This window comes from Stigmatopora nigra, chromosome 6, assembly GCF_051989575.1.
Source record: "Stigmatopora nigra isolate UIUO_SnigA chromosome 6, RoL_Snig_1.1, whole genome shotgun sequence".
Lineage (NCBI taxonomy): Eukaryota > Metazoa > Chordata > Actinopteri > Syngnathiformes > Syngnathidae > Stigmatopora > Stigmatopora nigra.
This window is the reverse complement of record NC_135513.1, coordinates 9,394,976-9,413,692: the sequence shown is the minus strand read 5'-3', so window position 1 is coordinate 9,413,692 and position 18,717 is coordinate 9,394,976. Positions and strand designations below refer to the sequence as shown.

At 36.9% G+C, this 18,717-nt stretch overlaps 1 protein-coding gene and 1 long non-coding RNA gene across 2 annotated transcripts in view; one reads left to right on the top strand and one right to left on the bottom strand.

Moving 5' to 3' along the window:
- LOC144197643 (uncharacterized) overlaps positions 1-17,282 on the bottom strand; it is a 30,934-nt gene extending 13,652 nt beyond the window's left edge. Inside the window, exons 1-2 of the long non-coding RNA XR_013326560.1 lie at positions 15,582-17,282; positions 13,085-13,164 (exon numbers count right to left, since the gene is read on the bottom strand). This is a non-coding gene — a long non-coding RNA (uncharacterized LOC144197643). The remainder of the gene's footprint in view (positions 1-13,084; positions 13,165-15,581) is intronic.
- Positions 2,088-13,457, top strand: chrna6 (cholinergic receptor, nicotinic, alpha 6). Its single transcript, XM_077718137.1, has 8 exons — positions 2,088-2,352; positions 6,058-6,197; positions 6,270-6,314; positions 7,722-7,831; positions 8,468-8,675; positions 9,190-9,789; positions 10,630-10,902; positions 12,018-13,457. The coding sequence occupies exons 1-8, from the start codon at positions 2,298-2,300 to the stop codon at positions 12,141-12,143; spliced, it is 1,557 nt and encodes a 518-aa protein (XP_077574263.1). The 5' UTR covers positions 2,088-2,297; the 3' UTR covers positions 12,144-13,457.
- Positions 17,283-18,717: the final 1,435 nt, after the last annotated feature.

Genomic DNA, 18,717 nt, shown 5'->3' with positions numbered 1-18,717 from the left:
ATTAGGTCTTTTTTATGAGGTGCGTTGATTATTTTTCCTGTCTTTTAAAAAAAAAAAAAAATATATATATATATATATATATATATATATATATATATATATATATATATATATATATATATATTCTTGGGATTTTGACTATTCTTGAAGGATTTCTGAAAAAGGGATTGGTGATTGAATTGATTGAGTAAGGCTCATGAATCTTATATTCCATATATTATTGGGTATATAAAGTATGCACAATTGTATTGTTTAATTTTGTCAAATCATGCATTGGATTTGTACAATGTTAGATTTTCTTTTATTTTCTCTGAGAGATGTCAACAAAAATATAGGCAAGACATTATTGAAGCTCTCAGGACCAGTTCTCTTTATTGATCGGAGAAAAGGCAAGACCCTTGTGCTGACTCCATTTTTTTTAAAAAATACGATTTGGGTTATACTTAAACATCTGTTTGGACATAAATTCTCAAGATATGACACTTTCCTTTGAACCATACAAAAAAGATATTTAGAGGTCAGGAAAAGTTTTACAACTGCCAGAACTTGATAATGGCTCAAACCTTTAAGTTAATTTTCAAAACAAATAATTCATGACAAAAGCGATATGTTAGCGTAAAAAAACCTCTAGTTCAGACATTTGAGTAAAAAATAAAAGAAATAAAATCTAACCCAATGTATTCCCTTCAAGTCATTAGTTTTATATCCAGTCACCGGAACCAGTTCAACTACACTTAGCATACTACTGTACTGATTATCTTGACGGCGTTTAACCAAGCATGGCAAATTGGAGACGGAATTTAATGAGTTTGATCTGGAGGAAAGACTCATACAACTACCTGGGGAGATAACGTAAAGGTTTGACAGGATAGCGGAAAGCGTAACTTTCTTCTCAGTGGAGCAGCGTGTGCAAATCTCTTCCCTAAATCTTTAATTCCATGGTGCATATTTTGACATCGAATCAAAGTTGTACAAGGATATTCGAGAGAAGCATCAGGAAGTCCAAAAGAGTTCAGAGGTTTGGTAACATCAATTCAGACAGCACAGATCAGCACAAGGTACAATTGCGGACAAAATAAAAATACTCCTCTATAGGGCCCACATGAATCTCAGATGAGCAAGACAGGCTACACAATACAATAAGTGACTCCCACCGCAAATAATTCTTAGTCATCCTTCTCCTGTCTTTATAATACAAAACAAGGAAGAATAAACCAACTGTAGCAAACAAAACAGCGGTGGGCAATCCGGTCATTTAGGGCCTGTGTGGGTGCAGGTTTTTGTTCCAACCGATCCTGCACATACACTTTGACCAATAAGATTTGTGTAGAAAGCAAGAAGCATCAGACTGCAATCCACTAATTGTATTTGTAGGACACCAGATTGGTGAAAAGGTGTCCTCTTTATGGGTTGGAATGAAAACCTACAGTCACTGCGGCCCTTTGTGGAATAGTTTGCCCACCCCTGGCTTAATCATTGTATGAAATTCCCTTTAACACAGCTCCATCTAGTTGATAACATAACCCATAACCACTATTACGACTACTACAGCTCCATCTAGCGGATCTATAACACAACTCATTACTACTACCACTACCACTACTACTACTACTTCTACAGCGCCATCTAGTGAATCTATAACACAGCCATCCACTATTACTACTACTACAGTTTCATTTTGTGAATGTACAACACAATCCCTCACAGCTCCATCTTTTGGATGGATAACACAACCCCCTACTACTAATACTACTTTTACTATTATGACAACCACCACTACAGTGTTTTGTAATCTGGTGCGCATTATATATGCAATATTGCCCATTAATTGATGGTGCGCCTTTTACTCCGGTGCGCTTTATGGTGCGGGGAATACGGTACTTAATATTGTTAGGATTTCTATAGAACTTCATATCACACATGTAAACAAAATAGAGCACTTAGTTATAATGAGGCGACCTACTTTTGTTACATAATTAATCTGACATGACATTTCACTAAAACACATAAGGTATATTGAATAAATTGATTTTAATGTTAAGATTTCAATTAGTTAGTATTTTTTTTTACTATTTTTACTATTTTTTTATGTTCGTGTCTGGTGCGAGCTACAAGGATACAGCAGGGGGAGGTGCTCATTCAAGTTTGGATCAGTAAGAGCGCACCGGCAATTCCACATCCGCGCTCCTGGACGAGAGACGCGGCTATAGTATCATTTGTGTTCTCACATGAATTGGACCGAACTGATTCCCTCAAAAAAGAAAAGGACAAAAAAAATAAAAAAAGATAGATGAGAGATGCATCTACTTCTAAAATGGACTTTGCTTCTACTTGGAGGTTTTGTGATACAAGGTAAGGATTTATCACTTTTTCTAATGTGTTAGACAGGTACAGTGTAAGACATGGCAACGGATGGATGAGACAAGAAATGATAGTAATAGAACTGCTATATTCAGTAAAGTATGCATTTTCTAATTATGAGTGTATTTAGACAATTAATGATGCGAGCTGAAGACAACAAATTAATATTTTCTGGGGAGACGGATGATGATTGGTGTAACTAGGCCATCAAAATGAAATCCACTGAAGGCAAATGCATTTTGATGAATGCAAATGTTGTTTTGGAAGCATGTGTTGTGATTTCAGGAAACCATACGTACAGATTACATGGTTTAATTACCTCTTTGCAGCTAATGAGTGAGACTTGATTTGGCTTGGTTGGTTGGCACTTCCATTATGACATTCTTGTGTTTTAAAATACAATACTCCTATTATTTTGCAAACTATTGTGCTGGAGCCAAAACCCAGCTGATTCAGGCACCAGGTGGGGTACACCCTGAATTGGTTGCCGGCCAATCGCAGGCCACAATGAGTTGGACAACCAGTTACGCTTACACTCATAACTAGGAGCAATTTAGAGTGTTCATCCAGCCTACCATGCTTGTTTTTGGAATGTGGGAGGAAACCAGAGTACTCGGAGAAAACCCACTCAAGCCAGGAGAGAACAAGGGAGGACAGACCTGGGATCGAACCCACAATCCCAGAATTGTTAAGCCAATGTGCTAAACACATTGGCCGCCGGGCGTGTATATCATGGCCATATCTAAAAAACTGAAAAGGTAAGAAAGGAAAAACAGCAGTCTCTTGTGCTTAGGCTGATGAATTCAACTGCGCAAAACATGAACCACTGAGGATTGATGCTAGGCAATCAATTGAAGGGAAGGTTTTATCTGCTTTATCAGGGTCTATTGCTGAGGCGGACAATGTGCATCTGACCCGCTAATATTCAGCAGAATACAGAGTGGGTAATTAACTGGTGGCATTGTAGAGGGTTGATATAAACATTTAGCTGCAAGGGCAATGATAAATTGTTATCAAGCATCTTATCTATTGAGTGCGGCAGATAGACATTTTATTGTTTTTCATCAGCTGCTGCACATAATTCTCTCTTCCATATGTAGAGGCAGTAAAAATGATGTGTTCCCTCCACTCTCTCAATATGGTACTACAATACAGTCACAAAGAAATGCCTCACTATGTAAAATAAAGTCTTAATTTTAAATACAGGATTGAAGAGTAAAACAAGTTCCGATCAATCTCGGGGTAAGCAGTGTTGGGACTAATGCTGTTATATGCCTTATGTTACACACAAACTTCTCTTTTGGTTAAACTTCTAAGGTTATGCCTTAATTTTTTCATGCTAAATCTGCCCTACAGTTAGTATTGTTGAAGTGCTACCAAAATTGTGATTCAAATTAAACGTGTATCTGTACTTGGTCGTGACTCGTGAGACACACCGTGAGCAAAGACTTTTTTTCAACTGAACACCACTTTTGGTTGGTCCCAATGCCTCAGCCTACAGGCAAAGTTAAAGAGCACGTAAGTCTATCTGTCATTTACAGATGTCCCTGCTGCTCTCTCCCTGGTGTTTCAGTTGACACCCTTGGGTTCTTGAACACCCCTCTCGAGCCCACATGGCTCTTCTCACTCCAACGTGAATAAAGGACGTCAGGGAAAAGCTTATTGATTATCTAGCATGGGTCAAGATTCAAGGGTAAGTCAATCAGAAACAGTTTGGTCTATTAGGGTGGGTCTTACTAGTATGCCTTATTAACATAAGCACAACTTATGCAACCACACAAAACACTGTTTAAACAAAAGCGATCCACCATTACATCCGGTCTATAAGTTTCAAAATACAATTGTGTCATTGAAGGTTCATTTTTGTTTCGATGTGGACAAAGCTCTGTTTACGCACGGTATTTGAACGCATGAGTGACGAGGCAGTCTGTGAACTGTGCGATACACCAATGGCACGTATGTGTTATTCGTGTAACTGGGAACAAACAAGGATTATATCACCGCAACATTTATAGAACAGATCACAGAACAGAAGGGGCATGGCTAAACACCAAGTGACTCATGGATAAATGTGTTGAAAATAACTCATACACAGTTGTCATTATAAACTACTTTTATAAACACATCATTTAACTCAGCTAATAGTCATTCTGTGATTGTCAAGATACATATTAAGACCTGACATGATACTTTAATTCTGCCTGTTGTGATAGCAGATTTTAGCAAGCAATATATTGTCTCATAAAATGCCAATATGAGATATTGTTGCCAACAAAAAAAATTGAGAAATTGAACCCCTTATGTATTGACACCACTCAGGCTGATGGGAAACTTAACACATAAATAAGACTGAGAATTGGACAAATGCTACTTCTTAAAAAAAATGAAAAAATAAAAAAATAACAGCTTTATAAACTCGAGGGAAAATGAAGCTTAAAATCCTTTCACTCAGTATTTTTTCTGTGCGTGTCTTGACTCCCTGTATTCATTTTTTTTCTTATTCCCACACCATGAACCTCCCGAACAATACTCATGCAGAGCAGGTCTCCTCTCACGATTCAAGTTCAACTCCAATCATCCATGCTTGGCTGCATTAAATAATCCTCATGAGATCTACACCTAATTTGTGCTCCAAGTTTTGACAGCTTCTGGACATTATGTTGAATAATTCACATTGTGCATTTAAGGACATAAATTGTACATTGGTCTCATTTCAAGACATCTGCTATTCTCTTCTTAGCTGAGTTTTAAGCTCTCTTATTTCCTATTCCAAATTCTATTGTATAAACTGCTTGTTCAGGAGGTTCCAGATTTCTGTGTTTGCACTGTTATTTTGGCGGCCGGCAAACCATTATTTAAGGTAACCGTGTTCCTTCCCACTGAGATTACTGATAAATGAGAAAAAGTAAAACTCTTAGATGCGGGAGTTACACCTAAGCACCCAAACTTAAACAATAACCATAATTCTGATCTGTGTAAATTTTAACTCTATCTTCTCATCATAACACCTCCCCTGCTAATGTGAGTTAAATAGGTTAATACGGTATAAAGCCATTCCAGGATTCCATATCAAACCATTATGATGTCTGAGCTCTCTCTACCAAAATATAAAACGGTACAGTCCGGTAGAAGTCAACTTTGATAAATAATTTGATTTTCTCAAAGAAAAAAATGTTGTCCATCAGTGACCTTTTGGTTACCACATCTGCCTGTTAGTTCCTAGATTCATTCTCAAACCCCCAGAGTACACATTACATGTTATACCAGTAATTTGCATGGGTGTTCTTCAAGTGCACTGGCATCAGCTGTCAAATCAATCAATTCAAATGTGTAACTTAAACCAGAGAGCTTTCAGTGCTCTGACAGAAGCGGAACCCAGACTAAGACTTCTCTTAGACATAGTTTCAATGTTTGAGGAGTTGGGCAGTAGCTCAAAGTCAACTCGGAAAGCAAATTCATACCACTGACACGTTGGGAAGTAAATATATGATGCCAAAAACCTCAGGTTGAGGATCAACATTCCCAATAATCCAAGTCTTTTCACAGAGCTCAAACGAATTACATTAACAGTATGATTCTTGTGACGTGTGTCTATAATTTACTTCCTTTTCCAAATTCAAATTCAGTTTTATCAAATTGAGTTGTACATACATATGCCTGATCTTGGTCAATGTCTCTCTTTTCCTACTCTCCCAGACTGCATTGCATTCAAAGCAGAAGACCGGCTTTTCAGAACTCTTTTCAGGAGGTACAACCAGTTCATCAGACCAGTGGAGAATGTCTCAGACCCTGTCACAGTGGAATTTGAAGTCTCCATCTCACAACTTGTCAAAGTTGTAAGATAACTCATGCAAAAAAATTCATTTAAAATATTGTACACGTTCATATACTTCTGTGCTTCTCCGCAGGATGAGGTCAATCAGATCATGGAAACAAATTTGTGGCTCAGGCATGTAAGTTGGCACAAACAAACTCATACATGATATACTTTGCCTAATCTGTTACATCATTATCTTTGTGTGAATCAGCACATGTGTTTTTTCTGGTAAAAAAACAAAAATAAAACACTTTTCTGCCCTTTTTTTTCTGCCATTTTACCTATACTAGGAACACAAAATAAGAGGGGATGACCAGTTCGACATATACATAAATCAGTATGAAATGCCACTATTAATGTGTCAGCCTTACCCCTCCATTCTTGACATCATGCCATTATCATTTGTCATTGAAATGTTAAATGCAGCAATTGAGGCTGTACCAGGAGGGCAAATAGATAACAGACAATATTAGCATGTGTAGTCACGCATCACCTCACTGCAGGCTATAACCACATATGTTACCCTCTGGCTTCACACTTTTATCTACTCATTTAAATGCTGTATTTGCTTTCATCTCATATGTGCCTTTAAGTACGCCTGATGCCAGCCTCATTAATGTATTATATTGCAGTCGCAACATACACTTAAACGTCTGGGTTGATAGTTACATGATTCCACAGAACATATGGTGCTCCCTCTTGCTGCTCAATTTTACATGCATTAATGTGTATAAAGACTACAATTGTTTGCAGTGTCTTTTTCTATTTTTAAGAATAGTTAAAATGTATTGATACTGTGCAAGTAGCAACTTTCTCAGTGTAAGCATGTTTTTAATGTTCAAAAACAGTATCTTCCTGCTATTTTTTCAATATTTCAACTCAAGCCCATGTTGATTTTACCATGACAAATATATTTAAATCATGTATATCGAAAGCCAAATATAGGAACAGATTTGCAGTACTTTTTTACGTTTGTGTCAGGAATCAGAGGTGTTTAACAAATTATGTGGCATCCAGCCCACCCCATCAGGAATAACATCAGCAACTAAACATAATCCCAGATAAATGGAAAAATCACTGTAGCATGAAATGGTTAATTAAACAGCTCTCTGGTCGTTACTAGGCAATAATCCGCCTTGCTAATAAAAGATTTCATCTTGAATGACATGCAAATGGCCAAGACTAATGGATCCGCAGGTCATGAAATGTTATCAGCAGGGATGTTGACAAAATAACAAGTGATGCCTCTCTTTCTGTTGATGAGCTACAGCAAAACCCTTTAATATTGACCGAATAGTCTATTTATTGATTGACAGTATATTTGACAAAATGTTATTTTAACTGATTGTTACATGGTGAGGGCCCTACATTCATGAATCAAGTCAGTTAGGATTATTTCTTTCATTTTCTAAATATTTGTTCTCTGAGAGCTGGGTTCAATCAACATAAAACTTCAAAAGTGTGTCTATTATTTGCTAATTCTTGCATTAATGAGAGCAAGAACAGATTTGTCTTGGAACTGTTAATTTTTTGTTCTTTTCAGATCTGGAATGATTATAAATTGCGATGGATGCCGGATGAGTTTGATGGAATTGAGTTTATTAGAGTTCCATCAAAGAAGATCTGGAGACCTGACATTGTTCTCTACAACAAGTGAGCATTCATCGGTTATCTGTCCCTGACTTTATCAATGAATTAAGTATTTGGAAAACAAAATAGTTCTACTACAGTCCTCTACTTCCTCTTTAGAAGACAAATAGACATTAGCTAGAAAGGGATACGTCCATTCACAACCAGAACACATTCACTAAATATTGAGTTATACATGTTATGTCTATACTATATTTTCAGTTCTATTGGTTTGAGTGGTGGAGTTAAAATATTGAAATCCTTTTGGATTCTCGCTAGCGTAACACGTGATGGTATAGGGGTTTACTTGGCCTACTTGGGTCTGGGCAAGCATTGGATCGATTCCCACTTTGTGATTGTGAATTGTTGTCTATCTCTCTGTGGCCTGTAACTGATTGGTGAACCAGTCTGTACTAGTGTGTAGTCTGCCTTTTGCCTGTAGTCAGATGGGATAGGCTCCAGTAACCCCCACGATCCTTGCGAGGATATGTGGTACGGATGATGAATGAATTGATTTTTTCTTGTTTTTATCCAACCAAATCAATTATTTCATCCCCGTTGTTCCTGTCTTAAATCCATATAGTATTCTCGTAACGTATCACCCGCTTTCAAGGCCCTGTCAACGCTGGCGTGACTTTTGTACATTCATTTTATATGCAGTGCTGTCGGAGACTTTCTAGTGGAGGATAAAACGAAGGCACTACTCAAGTTTGATGGTACCATAACCTGGATTCCTCCTGCGATTTTCAAATCCTCGTGCCCTATGGACATTACCTACTTCCCTTTTGACTATCAAAACTGCTCAATGAAGTTTGGCTCATGGACTTATGATAAAGCCAAGATTGACCTGGTACTGATTGGGTCTAAGGTTTGTATTGCTATATTGTTGTCTCCTTACGCCTTTCGATTGGCTGGTTACACTTTTTAAGTTTTCAAACAGCCTACCGTGGATGATTTGTGGATGAGTACCCAGATAAAGACCATGCGGACACAAAGAGAATAAACAGAACGGTTGGGACCCTAATGGAATGAACACTTATTCTCAGAACTGTAAGATAGACGTGCTAATCTCTCTTCCACCGTGCCCCTGAGTTAGTATATAACATAATATGAAAGGTGTTAGACAATGGGGCGGGCCGGTGTCGTGAGTGGTTAGCACATCGGCCCCACAGCTCTGGGGTCCAGTGTTTAAATCCAGGTCATGTCCATCTATGTGGAGTTTGCATGTTCTCCCTAGGTCTACGTGGGTTTCCTCCGGGAATTCCGGTATCCTCCCAAAGACATGCATAGTAGGCTCATTGGATGGCCAAAATTCAGATTGTTAATGCAAGAAGTCCCCTTACATTTTTTTTTACGATGAAAACTTTTCATTCATCATTTAGGTTAACCTCAAAGATTTCTGGGAGAGTGGCGAGTGGGAGATCATTGATGCTCCAGGTTACAAACACGACATCAAGTACAACTGCTGTGAGGAAATCTACCCGGACATCACTTACTCCTTCTACATCCGTCGGTTGCCTCTCTTCTACACCATCAACCTCATCATCCCCTGCCTCCTCATCTCTTTCCTCACAGTGCTGGTTTTCTATCTCCCATCTGACTGTGGAGAGAAGGTCACGCTCTGTATCTCCGTCCTGCTCTCCCTCACTGTCTTTCTACTGGTTATCACTGAAACCATCCCCTCCACATCTCTGGTCATTCCGCTGATTGGAGAGTATCTACTCTTCACCATGATCTTCGTAACACTCAGCATTGTCATTACGGTTTTCGTCTTAAATGTGCACTACCGCACGCCCATGACCCACACAATGCCAGGTTGGGTGCGGTCAGTGTTTCTCAAAGTACTGCCGAGGGTTATGTTGATGCGGAGACCAACTGTTGAAGGCAACAAGGCTGGAGGGTTGGAGAACAGTGGGGAGGCAGGAGGAGCTGGAGGGGGAGGAGGAGGCGGAGGAACGAAAAGGAGGGTTAACTCGGCTCAGGTAAGTATTCCTGCTTCCTTGTATTATCCATACATTGTCAGATGTCACAGAATGTATATATCGCAATACCTACAGGAAATCAAATTGAGGTGATCTATGATTCAAGTAACACTATCGTGTAATCTCTTGAGCTTATATATCTTTAAAAATTCAGAATACAAAACGAAACCACACATCTTCCCCCACTAAGTAATTCAAGTGTATCATAGCAATTTTTCCATTTAGCAGATTGGGAGTCCCAAAAAAATAGTTAGTTGAAAGCTCAAGTTGTGGTGTGATCCCTAGTGCACACATTAGGTTGCCTATTTTTACCTGGTTGGTCTATGCTGCCTTTAGCACTATGTTAACTCCAGCTCACCAGGTGGCCTAATGATGGTATAGAAAATAAAACTTCACCTGTTCCACTACATCTAGTTGGTGTCTTTTGGCAAAATTTATAGTGCAGTCATTTGTATTCAAATTCGTTCTCATAAAACAAAACGAACAACACAACATCTAATTGTCATGATAAAGATGATGTGCTATACTTGTTGTGTACTGTCCTAAGAACGTTGACTATTGGCAGATTCACAAAGAGCAAGAGGGAGAACCACAAATGAATCAATCCAAAACCAGCTCTAAAGAAATATACTATCCCATTTCACAATAGGTTATGTTTCCATCTCTTCCCAGTGCTGAAAAACACGACTTGATATCAAGTTTGTTCATATTTTAAGAAAAAACTTTTTTTTTGCAGAAAACAGCGCACCAACTTCAATGAACCAAATTTTTTAAAATGAGTTTCCTTATGATAGAATTTTTTAAAGTGACATAATTGTCTTTTTTGTTTTTGCTCTCCAGCAGGTAGGAGTGGGTTCTCTAAACTGCTTGGAGTTTGGAGACAGTACATTGTCCTCCATGGATGGCTGTGGTGGGAAAAATTGCCCTTGTCCCTGCCAGCATGAAAAGGAAAGTCCTGAATCAACAACAACTGGGAAAACGACATGTCAACTAAGTCCGGAAAGCATGAATTCAGCAGTGGCCTTTTCTGTGGTGTCACCTGAGATAAAGCAAGCTATCGAGAGTGTTAAGTACATTGCTGAGAACATGAGGAGCCAAAACAAAGCCAAGGAGGTCAGTTGTTCTCCTTGTAGACAATAACACAAAAGAAAATCTATCTATCTGTTGAGATTTCACGTCAGGGCTTTAGAATATAATAAATTGTAGCAAGGGAGAATGTAAAGGTGGGTATGAAAATGTAGTCATAAAATGTGGTACATAGTCTTTTTATTTTAATTTTATGGTAGTACAATATATATTTCCGGGATGCTTTACTATATTTTCCGGACTATAAATCAGTTTCAAATCATCATTTTTTGTTTTTTTTCTTATGGATTGCGACTTATACTGCAGTGCGATTTATGTGTGAAATTATTCACATATTATATAATCCCAAATTAAACGGCAAGAGGGAACTCTACGTCTGTGTTGATCATTTGAAAATTGGCAGTTCGGCTTAACTCCTCGGGGGTCGCAACAGCAAACCCTGTAACTTCTAAAAACAACTAAGAAGGGCTTACCAATAAAAAAAAAATTCATGTAAAAAAATATTTAGCCTGTTGTTGCCTCGATCTGAATTATTATTTTACTTTTAAGTGCCTTTCAAAACGACAACTGTTTTGTTTGGATTTTATCAAATTCAATTCCCCAAAATGCAATTTACACTGTGCATTCTTAAACTAGTACGACTTATACTCGGGTGCGACTTATATTCCGAAAAATACAGTGCAGGTTGCTCTAGCGTACATTTCAATAAAGTACAATGGTCAGAACTTCAGAATTACCATAAAGCTAATTTAATATCTTAGCGTTTTCATTCTGGTAAAATATAGTATATTTTTATAGAGAAAAATGTACACAGTATGCATACAATCTCCATTCTTAAATGCAAAAAAAAAAAAAAAACCTGATGAAGATTACACCATGCCCCCAAAATGTCATTTTGAATCATCATTATTAGAATTAAAACATTTTCCATACTCATTCTTTCAGATCTAATAACAACAGCAAATTTAAAAAAAAAAAAATCAATCACTTTGCAATGCATCATGGTTTTCATTAAAACTGTTAAAGGAGTTTAATTAAAAGAGTCAATTTTCCATTAAACACAAGAATTATGAATAAAATACTATCAATGCTTATATTAGTCATTTTTTAAATCTGTCTTTTTTTTTTGCCCCTTATCACAGGTAGAAGACGACTGGAAATATGTTGCCATGGTGATAGACAGAATATTCCTTTGGGTGTTTGTGACCGTGTGTGTCCTCGGGACAGTGGGCCTCTTCCTTCAACCCCTTTTTGGATTTGTATCATAATTTACTGCGACCCTAAATGAACCATGTGAACAAATGACCCATTTGAAAACAGGTGTAAAAGCCCTTGTAATTGTCTTGTTTTGCTTTTTTTCCTTTTGCAGTAAACAGCACGCATTGAACGCCCTCATTTTATGTCTATAAATACAGCATATTGTTTTACCCAAATAGCTCCCAAATGATATCTTTAAATAGCAATACTTTTATGTAGGCTTTAGTAGTATGTAGATTCAAAACAAGCTCATTAAAAAATGAAAACAAAGCAGTAGTTATCATTATCATATGGACAACAATGTTGGTTATAATCTGTCTGATACTCCACTTTTGTACTATTACAGCATCTACTTTTATAAAAAAAAAATCATGAGGTCACCTGCTGAAATGTATTTTTGAAAGAAAATTTTACTCAAAAGGTAAAGTTATAGTACACTGTAGTATTTATTTTTTCGAAGGTTTTGATACAAAATGCGTATTAAGTGGTTTATAAAGACTGGCGTTGTACAATTAACTATGGAAGATTTGTTGTATTTGGCATTGCTGGGGAGTAGTTGTTGAGCATATGGTACAATTAAAGCTTAAACTGTGACTGCATGCAATGATTATTTTCTCTAGAGTTTCTTTATTAGGACCGTGGGTGCACTCCAACCTTCCCCATTTGAATTTAGCTGAGGATTGGGTGCAACTAATTGTAGGGCACATATTTACAACCAAAAATCTTCACATTTACTTGCACACAGAGAATTATGTACAATTTAATGATACCAAAAGGTTATTTTTTGTAATAATTGGAAGATTTTGGGAAGAAAACCAGATGCATAAAGACAATTTTAGCCCTAGACATCCAAACAGTAAAAATGATGTGGGTCATCACATAGGAATAGTAAGATTAAAAACATTGGAAGGGTAAACCATGGCTTTGAAAGTCTCTAAATGCAAGCACTTACCTAATATTCACTTTACGTCTTTACTTTTCTGGAAGTTTATTGACTTGCCCATGCAGAGATATCATTTTCTTTGTGGTATGCTGGGGGAGGAAGAGGTAGGATTAAAAGAAGAAAAATAACAGATGTAGTAAGCAGCAGCGTGAAGGTGTTTTGTTTGATCGCTAGCGGAGGAAGAGAATGATCACATTTGACAGTATGTGTATTGTTTCCCACAGACCCATTTTTAAAGTAATCTGTGGGTGGCAAATGTGAAGTAAAAACTTCTCTCAGATATAATTTTGTATTTTCACAACCAATCTTATCCCATTACATATATTGTCTTGGAATATTCTTGATGAATAATTTTGTAACTGACATAAAATATTTGAATTAGTTCCATGTTTTGTTCTTTTTTTTAGCAAGCCAAGGAAAGTTTTAGTTTTTTCAGTTTTTAGTTCAAAAATCATTTTGTAAAATCTAAAAATATATATATAAAAAAAAGCTAAAACTCAACATTATTTTAGATCTATAAAAAAACTGAATATTCAGGGATTTTAATCCAGTTCTTATAATCCATTTATGGTCCGGCCCACATCGAGTTGACGTAAGTCCCACAGAAACTTTTTTTTTTTCAGTATCGTTGTTTTGGCCCGTTGCTTGGGCAACGGAGGAGTGGAGCGGCGGAATAAATTTTTTACCTCTCCACCCCAGTTGTTTTCTGCCACTCGAACAACTAGGGCAGAAAATTTGACCCATCTCTTAGCTTTGTTAAAAAAAATAATTGCCAACCCTGTTTGGTTTTCTTTCCCAGCTAACAAGATCTGCATTTTTGGATAACATCTGAGATGACCAGAAGGTTAATAATGTCTTGGGATTTGCACCTTGCCTGCGGTGGCAATTGCAGTAATTGCAATAATTGAAATAAAATGCTGCAATATCTCTTCAATGTTAATGACATTGCTATATAACAGTGCTTCTCAAATAGCTTTGGGCACAAAGCAATGCCAGGGGTTGTGCACTAAGCAATGCCTGGGAGCATCTAATTTAGAAAAACATACTTTCCCCCCTCCTTTTTTTACTGGAATAAATTCATATTCACCCAGTGGATGGCAGTGCTGCACTCACTTTCAGTGTTGTTAAATTTAACAAGGATATATATACACTAGTATGCAGAAGTGTACTTGGAATTTGAGAGAAATAAAATACAATTTACATTTGCAACAAAGAGTTAGGGGGGATATACATTTTATTCCACAGGAGCACAACAGAAAAACATGAGAAGCACTGCCATACTGTGATGAAATGTGAAATTCAGTGGAAGAAAAGCAAGATCTACATCTTGATTTACACATCATTGTTTTAAAGTGGGGGAAAAACTTCAAAGAGATGTGATGGCGATAGACATAATCGTTAAAAACGGGTGGGCAGACAGGGAATGCGCATGTTTGTGCCATTGACAACAATGGACGTCCAATTCAGGGCTGCCTTTCACAGGCAGTATTCACATTGTTGTCAATTAAGTAAACATCAAGTTGCATTTTTCACATTGACAACAGGCCAGGTGCCTTGGTTGAACTCAAAGATTGATGAGGAGCATTTAATCTAATATGATTGAGTTCAGTCAGACTGCATTTCATGAAATTGAACCTGACAGCCATGGCCAGTTGATACAAATGAGACATTAAGTTTAAGATGCACTGCTAAAAGAAGGAACATGAATACAAATGTGACAAAACACTGGGATAACAAGTTGTTCACAAGGTTTTAAAACTGCAATTAGAGCCATTAGAAATTGTATTTCTGATCAACTTTTGCTTACTTTTCTCCTGTGTATAAGGTACCCAAATTTTATAAATATATTTGGCTTATATAAGGCTACAAAACATTGAGCATAGAAGATAAAATTAAGCATTATAGTAGCGTGAATTGTTAGTACCCAAACATTAAGTGTTTTTCTCTTTATTGGGGGAAGTAATATTGTAAATGATTCATTTGGAGTCAGTATGATGAGTGGTCATGATATCTACATAAAACTTGTGTTTAGGCTTTTGAATGCAGTCTCATGTTCCAGAAACATGCAGGAGTTCATTGAAAACTAAAATTGTTCTTGGTATGAATCTGCTTATTAATAGCAGCCAAGATAAATTGGGAAAAGCTGCAAACACCCCCTACCAGTTGATATAGAAGTTGAATGGAAGGACCCTTGTAATCTGGTTAAAGACAAAAACATATGCATGTGCCTGTTTGCAGTTAGAATGTCCAACTAGGCTCCATTTTGATCACTTATGAATTCAGGTAAAGTTATGGTTACTATCAAAAAAAGTAGCAGTAACCATTAAATTGTCACATCATGCAACCATGCAAACATGAAAAGTGGATTGACCCAATCACAGAGAAACAGGGAGGGTAGAAATGGTATTATAATCAAAAGTTTTTAATGAAGGAGATCAAGACAAAATGCAAACAAGTCAATGCAACAAATCCAAAAATGCACCAAAAACCAGAGAATCAAGCCTACCTGTTACATGCACCAAACACTCATGTGACATTGACAAGGACATAGCAAGAACTGACCACTCAAACGGGTCTTAAATAGACAGACATGGGCTAACGTGGCATTGGGAACACCTGGCTGACACAATGCCACAGTCAATATAGTCTGAGACACACAGGAAGGTTACAACAGATGAAATCAATCAACAATGATAACAATTTAGAGGGGAAAAAAGCCAAGATTAATCCAAAAAAACCCCACAAAAGGAATCACATAAACCTAACAAAAATATGAAAACAAATATTGAAATATTTCATTATGGTATTTTGATAAGGGATTTAACATAGTAATTTTGACAAACTTACACTCAAAATGCACAATGTTCATTCCCAAATGATTGGCAGAATATATAACTAGGATTGTAGGTGGAATGAGCCAAATGTTGACGTGTGTTGCATTTTAAAGCCCATTCAAAAATAATTCTGATGTGGCGTTTAAGAGCTGTCTCAACATCTGAGACCCCTTTAGCAACTTGGCATCACCATAAAGTACCAACCATCAGGTTCCAGAAAATTCAATTGAAATGTTTTAAATGAGAAGCAAACACTTAAATATACAGCCCAGTGGCACAATTTCAATGAATCATTTTTTTGGGGGGTGAGATATGTGCCTGTGTTGATAATGAATGACTCCTTCATTCTTATCCTTATCCTGTTTGTGGAAATGTTGCAAATTTCTCACATGATTATGCATCTTATATGATTATGCATATTTGCGTGTGGAGTGATCTCTTTTACAGTTTTCTTTTCAGCTGCTATATGCAAAAACTCAATTAGGAGAAAGCATGTCTATCTCCCTCTAGGGCTCAACATGACTTGTTTATGTGTTGGATGACATTTTATTTTATTGCTTGATAACGACATCCAGTCATGATTCTCAATGTTGTTCAGCTTTTTGATTCCTTGCACATTCATACTTTTGCACAGAGTTTGACTGTCCACTGATGAAAGAAGTCTCAGTTTATACATCTTAGTGATGAAAAACACAATGGAAGTATATTTTCACATCAACAGACAATTGCAAATTCATATGCTTCCGTACTGCCTATCCTCGAAAGGGTTGTGGAGCCTAAACCAACTGTCTTTGGGCAAAAGGCAGACTACACCCTAGAATGGTCGCCAGTCAGTCGTAGGGCACACTGAGAGACAAACAACCATCCGTACTCCAAATCATACCGCCATCATAAAGCCAATGCTATTCATGATTCATTTTTTGTTGTTGTCAGTTTTCCACAGAATGCTTGATGAAGTCATGTGACGCAATTATCTGTTGATGCAATATATTTGAATAAGGATGTCATCACTGAATATATATGAACGGAATCAATCATAATAGAAAAGGCTTGATGTCTGTAATATTCCTAAGTGGCCACTACACGGCAGCAAATACTACGTAGTATTACAATAAACTTTTCCTCATCAGCACCTTCATGAACAAGATATTTATTACCACTAAAAAAAGTGGTCTGGATTTTTTCTCTCTCCCTCATTGATTACTTTATTTACAGCTCCCACATGATGAGCTCTACTCGGTGTTGTCCTTTCATTTCCACACAATCTGTTGAATTTATGGCACTAACATAACACCCTCTTTTAAATATTCAAAGACATCCTAAACTGCAAGATTTTTGCTAACAATTCTAAGGGTTTAAGAAAAATTGTTGGTAGTGCAAGGAAAAAGGTGAACAGATAAATGTTAACCTTTTGTGAAATGTATCATTAATTTCTAAATCCAATTTATTCTTCTTCTTTATCAGAGGCTGAGAGTTTTCATTGACCCCAAATCATCGGGATCAAGACTGAAGTTACTTTTTGTATAAGTTTGGAAAGACCAAACTGAGAAAATAGTTGAAAATAATAATGATATGAGTGAGTCATAATGGTCACACAGACTGGGAGAAGCTGCCAAACTGGACTTTGAAACAAAGTTTTGTTCAAATTCTTCCCATGTAAATTAATTATTTGATAGTGTGCAAAAAAATTGAAATACTGCATGATAGTAGGCTGCAACAATCAATAAAAGTGGGAGCAAAAAGTAAAATAATGTTACCACCAACTTTGAATCAAGGCGAAACACAATAAGGCTTTTAAAAAATTGAACACAGGAAAATGTTCACTTTAGAGAATATAATAAAACCATGTTTTTGTGTGTGTGGAAAACCCTGGAAAGCCAAAATCAAACAATACAACCCTGAACAAAAATAACATAGCATATGATTATGGAAATACATTTAAGAGCAAACTTTTTCAGAATAGACCGACAAAAAAAAAACTAGAGCTCATTAAGACAGAGTGAAGACAAAAACCTCAGGGATGTTTGGCTCGGCATTCAAATGCCAGCTGGTTTTCCCACCAACTCCTTGTTAAAGCTCCCTGTAGTTGTGTGTCCGCATGGTTGAAGATCATTACTTCTAATGCGAGTTCGATCAGCGATTACACCAAGGATAGGGAGTAGCACAATGCAGCTCTTGTCTAATCACTTACACTCTCTACACAAACAGCTGTAGAAGCAAAACCCCTGTGATAACATCAAATACTCAGGAGGGCCCTATAATCACTGACAGGGCAAACAGTGATGGACATCTGCTAACAGAAATAGACTGAATTTTCACTATGGTGCAGTGCAGACTGTCTGGATTTATATATATATCCAAGTACAACAAAATTGTTGAGTTCCATATTGCTACTTTAAAAAACACCCACTTGGCATCAACAATAAAATCCATAACTGAAGATATATACGTGCATACCAACTCATCACTAGATACATTTGACCAAAATCTCAAGACAAACTCCAGGTTCACCAATCTGGTACAAATACAAAGAATCTTAATCTTAATGGAAACTATAAAAATGTCTTGACCACCAATTAAGCTCTGCTTTAATATGTATGTTGATATACTAAAGAAATTACCAATTCAAAATGATATATTGTACCCATATGTTTATTAAGAAATATATTGTTGAAGGATTCTTGCTCGGCACTAAGTTCGGAGGGAGGGCACCTGAAACAGCTTTCATCATCACCAAGGCACCAAATTGAAGTATAATTGTGGAACAGTTTGAAGTGTCCAAGATCAATGTATCACTAATGAGTGCTG

Coding starts and splice junctions, on each gene's coding strand:
- chrna6 (XM_077718137.1), top strand. CDS start 2,298: ATGCATCTACTTCTAAAATGGACTTTGCTTCTACTTGGAGGTTTTGTG. Junction 6,198..6,269: donor TCTCACAACTTGTCAAAGTT/GTAAGATAACTC, acceptor GCTTCTCCGCAG/GATGAGGTCAATCAGATCAT. Junction 6,315..7,721: donor CAAATTTGTGGCTCAGGCAT/GTAAGTTGGCAC, acceptor TGTTCTTTTCAG/ATCTGGAATGATTATAAATT.